We start from the raw sequence: 7,609 nt of genomic DNA on the forward strand, positions 1-7,609 counted from the left end.
GACTGGGAGACAGTCTGGTGATAGGCAGCTCGTCCACCAATATAATGCTCCGTGAGGATAATATCGATGTCTAGTCGTGTGCGTGCTTACTTGGAAGAGGCTGGCCGTCGATGATGCGATGGCGCCAGACGTCTGCGTCAGAAGGCCAGTGGAAGCCATGGAAGACGGCCCTGTCCTGTCCAGTCACAGTCACCAGTGGCATCAGCTCGCAGGCGACGGGCGACCAGCATCCAGCATCCAGCATCCAGCGCTGCTGCTGTCGACCACCAGGCAAGGCCAACTCCAGCATGTGCCCGGGGAACGCCGCACGACGCCTCTTTGCTCTCTAACTGCCAACTGATCACTAACAGCAACAGCTGCTACTGCTAACAGTCACTAACTCCTCCAGTTTCCACTCTCCCAACGCCTACCAAACCCTCGGGCGTCTCGCCGCGAACGGGTAAAAATAGACGACTCTCGCATGCCCGATGCGGTGCTCCCTGCTTACTCCACCACCACTAAGCATAACCATTACACTACTGCTGCTACTGTGTACTACGACTCCCTGCTTACTTTCCACTGCACCCTCACTGGGTAGCACCAGGACCAGCGTCATGTAACCTGTCAGCCAGCCCTCCATCATGCCTGCTGCATCCTTCACACTCACTCACACCACTCACTCATATATATAAATATACTGCTCGGTCATCCGCGGTCTTTTCCAACCAACATCTACGGAGTATTTACTCTTTATCTCTTATCCACTTTTTTTATCGCATTCTACCACTTTTTTTCTCTCTTATCTTCCCCATCTATTGCCGCAACTCAACCCTTCCAACAATAACCAATTACCGCTGGGTGGTGACATCTTCTCGTCCAGCCTAGCCCGCCGTCTCCTCAATTCTCCATCCAACTTCCGCCAGCCAGAAGCCCTAGCCTAGCCTAGCTCCTGCAATAATCCCAAGATAGCCAGAGTTTTTCGGTCTCTCGTTCGTTCTACTAATTTAAGCGGTATTAAACTTACCATTAATGCATGGAATATATCAATTTCCACTTTCCCACCAACAGGGATGCAGAACATGCGATGACTCTGGAGCAGATTAAGCTATTTTTGGCTCTTATTGGCGGACAAACTTAAGGCGACCCAGAAAAAAACTTAGCGGAAAAAAAGCAATGGTTTGCAACATCCATACTCTTACATACAAACAACCCCTGTTTTGCTTTTTTATTTGTCTTTCGGGATGTCCATGGAGATTTTTTGTGGCTGCAGATGGAGAACTTCGAAAAGCCATTTTGCTTATTTTGCTTTCTGTTTTCGGGGTGGGTGGAGATTGGGGTGCTTAGGTAAGCGGCCAGGCGTTTTTGCGGAGATGGGAGAATAAATGTGCCGGTAAGAGACATACAAAGATACATGTGTTTTATTGGATAGACGAGGTAAGTTTGGTTATAGCAGGTATCGTGATGAGTAAGCGAATTCATCCCCTCAACTTTACCTAGTTAGGTATTTTACTGCTTAGTAAGGTTAACACAGTCACGGGTGCTATATCTTTTGCAATAACTATCAGGTGACTGATTACTCACCTAATCTCGCAACGGACGGAGCCTTCCCGCATTTTTTGACAGCCCGGCCGTTTTGTTTCTTCCCTGCTGCCTCCTGCATGTTCCGTGTAACCAGCTGCATATTCACTACCTAAGTGCCTCCTCTTATGGATATCCCGTCGAGCTAGGAAGACTCCTCTCTCAGCTTACCATAACCCTCCAGTCAGCAACACAAACACAATTCTCTCCCTTTTGTCTCCTGCTGAATTTTCTCTGGTTCAGGTCACTGTCAACTAACACCTGTACCTGGAGACTCATCCTCCGAGACACTATAAGTCGTTGGTTATCGTCATGCCACGCCATGCCACGCCGTGCCACGCCATGCGGAAACGAACCTGTCATCCCCGGCCGTGCACACCTCGGCGAATAAAGGAACACTGTAGAGTTACTCAAGCGAGTCCAGCAGGTGGATGCCTCCCGTTCTCGCGGGTCAGGTTAAAAAAGAGGCTGCTGTTGCTCCGGCTTTGCCCGGCTCTGATTTTCCCCGGCCGAGTAGTTACATACATGACATGATATCTCCTTTCTTGTACGACGCGCAAAACCAGCAAAGATGGTCAACTAAACGCCCAGTTATGGCAGCGCCGCACAGCCAGGCACTAGCTACTGTCTCTTTCTCTCGCGCTCTTTTACCACTGAACAAAGCAGAGAAAGCTCCGTCGTCTGTAAAGAAGATGTTATCAATCTCGCTTCGCCTCTTGGGCTGACCCCACCTTCTTGCCGAAACAGGAATGGCTTCAAACCTAGCCGCGATCAGATTAGACAAGACAAGAGATTATCAATCTGATAACGAGCATGCGCGAGAAAAATTTTCCTTGCTTCAAAGCCTATTTCGCCTCTTGCGGCTGTATCATTGGCTGGAACTCGTGGAAGAGGACGGAACTGCTCGCGCCAAAGCTGGCTGATCTCAACTGATTGATTAGATGAGGACCCTTGCAGTGGGCGCAAGAGGCCGTCCGGGTAGTTAGTTATGTCACTGCTGGGGCTATTATTTAAAAGACCCAGTTGCTCCCACTCCCCTTCTCGCCGTTGAACGACCCTGGTCTTTTTACTTCTTTTCGACTTCTACATCTTTTACTTCTTGTGCCTGGTTTGTTCAATTGAGTCGCGTGAGCTAGGGCTGAGTTGAAGACATGGCCGTAGAAGTCGAGGAGAAGATTGCCGCGCCTGCTGATGCACCGCCGGATTACAGGACGCAGCAGAGTAACGGCCATGTGCCCGCTGCGGATGGACAGCCGGTGATACTCGGCAAGAAGAGTCCTGGCGTGCTGCGTGTCGAGGTTATTTCCTCGCATATGACGCTGGTGGATCGCATTATTCTCTTCATCGGCATCTTCCTGCTTGCTTATGCTTATGGTCTTGATGGAACGCTGCGGTTTACCTTCCAGGTCAGTCTCACCTCGACGACGTCTATCTAGCACTTCACGATAATGCTAAGTAATTCATGAGTACAGACATATGCGACTGCATCGTATAGTTCGCACAGTCTGCTGGCTACCGTCAATGTCCTGCGTGCTGTCATTGCGGCTGCTGCTCAGCCCACCGCCGCTAAAATGGCGGATGTCTTTGGCAGAGCGGAAGTCATCTTGTTCACCATTGTCTTCTACGCGATCGGTACGGTGACATCGGCACTACATATTAACTATAACACACTAACGTGCTGCTGCAGGAACCATTGTGGAGGCTACTTCCGACGGCGTCAAGGCGTTCTGTGCCGGCGCAGTGCTGTACCAAGTGAGTTTATAGCTTTCCTTTTCCATACGTCCGTCTACTAACACCGTGTAGATCGGCTACACTTCAATCTTGCTCCTGGTCGAAGTCCTCATCGCGGACGTGACCTCGCTCCAAACCCGTCTGTTCTTCTCCTACATCCCAGCGACGCCTTTCCTCGTAAGTCTTCACCTTTCTACCCAACTCCAAGACCCATATTAACTCCCCCTCTAGATCAACACTTGGGTCAGTGGAGACATTACCAACGCCGTCATCACTCACTCAACATGGCAATGGGGTATCGGCATGTGGGCAATCATATACCCCGTCAGCGCCATACCCGCCATCACAATCCTGTACATAGTCCAGCGCCGCGCAAAGAAAGCCGGTGCCCTAGACAGCTACAAGACCCCCTTCCAGATCTACGGCGGCAAGAAGATCGTCACCGCCATGTTCTGGCAACTTGACATCGTCGGAGTCATTCTGCTACTCGGCGTGTTCGCCTTGATTCTCGTCCCCTTCACCATCGCCGGTGGTGTCGAGACGCAATGGAAGACCGCAAAGGTCATCGCGCCGCTCGTCATTGGCGTTTTGCTTATCCCCGTCTGGCTTTACTGGGAATCAACCTGCTTGCATCCCATGGTTCCTTTCAGAGTACGTCTATCCAATATCTTGAAGTTGAGCCGAAGTTAAACCCGGCCTGCTAACTTGTTTGTTTATAGCTGCTTAAAGACCGTGGTGTATGGGGCGCACTTGGAATCGCCATTATGCTTAACACTGCGTGGTACATGCAGGGAGACTTCCTTTATACCGTGCTCGTGGTTGCATTCAACGAGTCCATCAAGAGCGCTACCCGCATCACCTCCATTTACAGCTTTGCTTCCGTCCTCACGGGTGTCGCCATGGGTGTCTTCGTTTACTTCTTCCGACGACTCAAGCTTATCATCGTTGCTGGAACGGTGCTGTTCATGGTTGCTTTTGGCCTGTTGATCTACTACCGTGGTGGATCAGGCTATTCCAGCCATGCAGGTGTCATCGGTGCGCAAGTCTTGCTTGGAATCGGTAAGTATTCCCAACCCATTATGTACTGTACATCAGCTAACGCCTGCCTAGCCGGCGGTATGTTCCCGTACCCGGCCCAAACATCCATTCAGGCCGCTACCAAGCACGAACGTGAGTCATGCACTCAATTGGTATCAGCTATACCAATTCATCAACTAACATGTCGCAGACGTCGCCGTCATCACTGGTCTGTTCCTGGCCTCGTATAGCATCGGCTCAGCCCTAGGAAACACCATCTCGGGCTCGATATGGAACCAGGTTCTCCCCCAGGCTTTGAAGCAGCGTATAACCAACCAGACCCTCGCGGCGGAGATATACAGTGACCCATTCCCCTTTGCCACCGCCAACCCCATCGGCACTCCTGACCGAGACCATGCCGTCGAAGCATACAAGCATGTCCAGCGCCTCCTGTGTATTGCCGGAATATGTCTCTCGGTGCTACTAATTGCGTTCTCTCTCGTGCTGCGTGATCCCGTGCTTGGAAAAGAGCAGAGTCTTGCGTTTGCAGACAAGGATTCGTCTGATGATGAGAGCTCGGGTGCCGATGCTGCTGTTAAGGTGTAGACGGCCGGTATCTACAATTTAGATCTGTGCTATCATATCATATATGGATGGAAACTAAAAAAGGATATTCTTATTTGTTTGGATGATACCGCATGTTTATCTAATTAATACACTTTGTTTAATATATTTTCCGTCTCGTCGTTTAATTTTCCTTACCACCAACCAATGGCTTGCCTTGCTTGGTTACATGCCTTGCTTGGTTACACGGTTGGTTGTCAGTCTAGCGAGATGCCACGTCTTCTGTTATTTCATGAATGGGAATTCCGCTACACCGCTAGATGAGGCTACCTGGGGTATATCAGCTGTAATTTAGTTGGCTGGCAAGCGATCTTACCTTGTCCTGGTACCTCGTTAAATTCGCGAGATATACTCTACCAAGAACCCAGCATGAACTCGCAGACCCGTGGCTATATCTCCATGATACAATATCGACACTCCAAATCAAGTACCATGTTGTAGATGCAAGTTACAGGTGACGATGTTTTAGAGTGGTCCGACAACCTTAATGCGAAAAGTGGGTCCGAAGCCTCGCCTGCGCCAACTATTTAAAGCGTCGAAGTTTCGCATCCGCAGACAAACATCATAACTAGCTAACAACACCAACACCGACCGGTAACAGTGATTATATATCCCTATTCTTACCAGGTGGAGATAATACCCCAGTACTATAACATACCATGTGCATAGCTCTGATCTCGACCGCTCATCCGGGCTATCGTCTGATCCTCATTAACAACAGAGATGTACATTCCCCGTATCCACCCAACTTCATATCAAAAGAATCCAACTAACATGTCGCCAGGAATACCTCCGACGGCCAACATCAGCCGCAGACTGGTGGGCAGAACCAAACTCCCATGTCTTAGGCTCGCGGGACCTCGCCAGAGAAGTCCACGGGACATGGATGGGAGTGACCAAACAAGGCCGTCTGGCCGTCCTTACAAACTACAGAGAAAATACCCCCGAGACCGTCGTTGGTCTCCGAAGCAGAGGATCTATCATCAACGGCTTCCTTGTGCTGCCGCCAGATAGCCCCATGACGGCCCAGCAGTACATCGAGGAGCTTGTTGCCGGGGGCGAGGGACAGGCAGCTGGCGGATTCAGTCTTGCATGTGGCGATGTAATGGGGCCGTTGGGTATAGTATCCAACCGTGCTTCGGCCGGGGATGAAATACCCTGGATAGCTACGGGGCGGAACCAGACCGTTGGGCTAAGCAATACGGCGTTTGGGGATCGGTCGTGGCCGAAGATTCTGGAGGGCGAGAGGCTGGTAAAGGAAGCGCTGCAGAAGAGCTATGCAAAGCAGGAAAGTGAGTCGGAGCTTATTGAGCGGTTACTGGGCGTGTTGAGCACGGATACGCTGCCGAGGTTACATGATCGTGCCACGTTGGAGGAATATATACCGTTTTTAAGTGAGAGTATCTTCATACCTGCTGTTGGAGATCCGGATGAGGGAGTGGATGCTGTTGTATCGCATGGTGCGGAGGCGCATACGCTGTACCTGAAGGGGATGTACGGGACGCAGAAGCAGACTGTTATTCTGGTTGAGGAGTCTGGGCGGGTGAAGTTTTTTGAACGCACGCTTTATGGGGATGACGCGAGGGAGATTCCGGTTGGGGAGGGAGATAGAGAGTTTGAGTTTGTGGTTGAACGGTAGGGTTACTTCGCTTTTTGTTGGTGTCTGGGCTGTGTTAATACTGATTTCTATCTAGAGCCGTAGAGCCAGAGACACAGGCAAAGGCCCATCTATAGACTGGCTTGGCTTTATTGGTATAGCTGTATATGAACCTGCATGGCTCTAGGCGTTTTGAGCGTTATTCGGTATATATATACGGAGTTTCTATCAATGATTTTTCTCCTAATGCTATCCAAGCATTACATCTTTCTCTTCAACAGCCCCTTGAAGAAATCAAAGCTGTTACTATCACTTTGCAACTGCCAGACCTTCCCCGTCGGCCGGTCCTCCCATCCCAATTCCTCAGCAATCAAAAGGCCATAATCCCTCGTGATACCCTTGATCTTCGCACGCACTCCGCCCTCAGCCTCTAATATGACGATCTGGTCCATATGAAGCCAGTTGGAGTAATACATGTCTTCAAACTCCTTGTCGAAGCCAGTGCGGAGGAAGCGGGCATACAACTCTTCAAAGGCGGTAAGGATACGGGCTAGGAGTTTTTCCAGAGATGGAGGTTCTGGGTTTGATGTCGTTTTGAAGGTTTGTAGGAGGGCGTTTAGGGATGTTGTGGGGGCTGGGTTTAGAGCGTTGAGGCCTGCGCCTACCACAGCGATGTACTCGCTTGATGAATAGTGGGCATTGACTAGAATGCCGCCTATTTTGGTGTATGTTTTGCAGGTTGGATCGGATGGATCCAGGGCGTCTGTAAATGCAGATTAGCAGGGTATATGCTAAAAATGATTGATTGTTTAATGACGTACATATATCGTTTGGCCATTTTAATTTTATTGGCAAGGTGTCGTAACCCTTATCGTAGGACTTGACGCCCTGGACAATGGCCATGGCGACGAGATACTGGATGAAGACTACAGGCGCAGACATGAGCTTGTCGACTGGGTGGTGAACGCAGACGGAGAACATGAGCTGGCCTGGCGGAGAAACCCAGACGTTTGAACCACGGCCTCGACCGGCAACCTGGACGGTGGCTGTAGCCGTGGTGCCGTTGGGTAGTCTTCGTAGTAG

General features: G+C 50.4%; 3 protein-coding genes across 8 annotated transcripts; 2 read left to right on the plus strand and 1 right to left on the minus strand.

The window, feature by feature from the left end:
• Nucleotides 1–2,164: 2,164 nt before the first annotated feature.
• TERG_03174 (uncharacterized protein) lies at nucleotides 2,165–5,051 on the plus strand. 5 transcript variants are annotated; one of them, XM_003236077.2, is made up of 8 exons: nucleotides 2,165–2,963; nucleotides 3,030–3,189; nucleotides 3,245–3,309; nucleotides 3,361–3,465; nucleotides 3,520–3,939; nucleotides 4,008–4,347; nucleotides 4,399–4,458; nucleotides 4,517–5,037. In XM_003236077.2, exons 1-8 carry the CDS (start codon nucleotides 2,709–2,711, stop codon nucleotides 4,909–4,911), a joined length of 1,800 nt encoding a protein of 599 aa, XP_003236125.1. In that variant the 5' UTR covers nucleotides 2,165–2,708; the 3' UTR covers nucleotides 4,912–5,037. The 5 variants fall into 5 exon arrangements, with proteins under 5 accessions (XP_003236125.1, XP_047605870.1, XP_047605869.1 ...); XM_047749533.1 differs by having other exon boundaries at nucleotides 4,018–4,347; XM_047749532.1 differs by having other exon boundaries at nucleotides 4,399–5,051.
• Nucleotides 5,052–5,588: 537 nt separating this feature from the next.
• On the plus strand, nucleotides 5,589–6,663 carry TERG_03175 (uncharacterized protein; the record flags this gene model as incomplete). 2 transcript variants are annotated; one of them, XM_047748038.1, is made up of 3 exons in its annotated part: nucleotides 5,589–5,654; nucleotides 5,714–6,564; nucleotides 6,624–6,663. In XM_047748038.1, 3 exons carry the CDS (start codon nucleotides 5,589–5,591, stop codon nucleotides 6,661–6,663), a joined length of 957 nt encoding a protein of 318 aa, XP_047604012.1. The 2 variants fall into 2 exon arrangements, with proteins under 2 accessions (XP_047604012.1, XP_003236126.1); XM_003236078.1 differs by lacking the exon at nucleotides 6,624–6,663 and having other exon boundaries at nucleotides 5,714–6,568.
• Nucleotides 6,664–6,786: 123 nt separating this feature from the next.
• On the minus strand, nucleotides 6,787–7,507 carry TERG_03176 (uncharacterized protein; the record flags this gene model as incomplete). Its single annotated transcript, XM_003236079.2, has 2 exons — nucleotides 6,787–7,289; nucleotides 7,348–7,507. The coding sequence occupies 2 exons, from the start codon at nucleotides 7,505–7,507 to the stop codon at nucleotides 6,787–6,789; spliced, it is 663 nt and encodes a 220-aa protein (XP_003236127.2).
• Nucleotides 7,508–7,609: the final 102 nt, after the last annotated feature.

This window comes from Trichophyton rubrum, assembly GCF_000151425.1.
Source record: "Trichophyton rubrum CBS 118892 genomic scaffold supercont2.3, whole genome shotgun sequence".
Lineage (NCBI taxonomy): Eukaryota > Fungi > Ascomycota > Eurotiomycetes > Onygenales > Arthrodermataceae > Trichophyton > Trichophyton rubrum.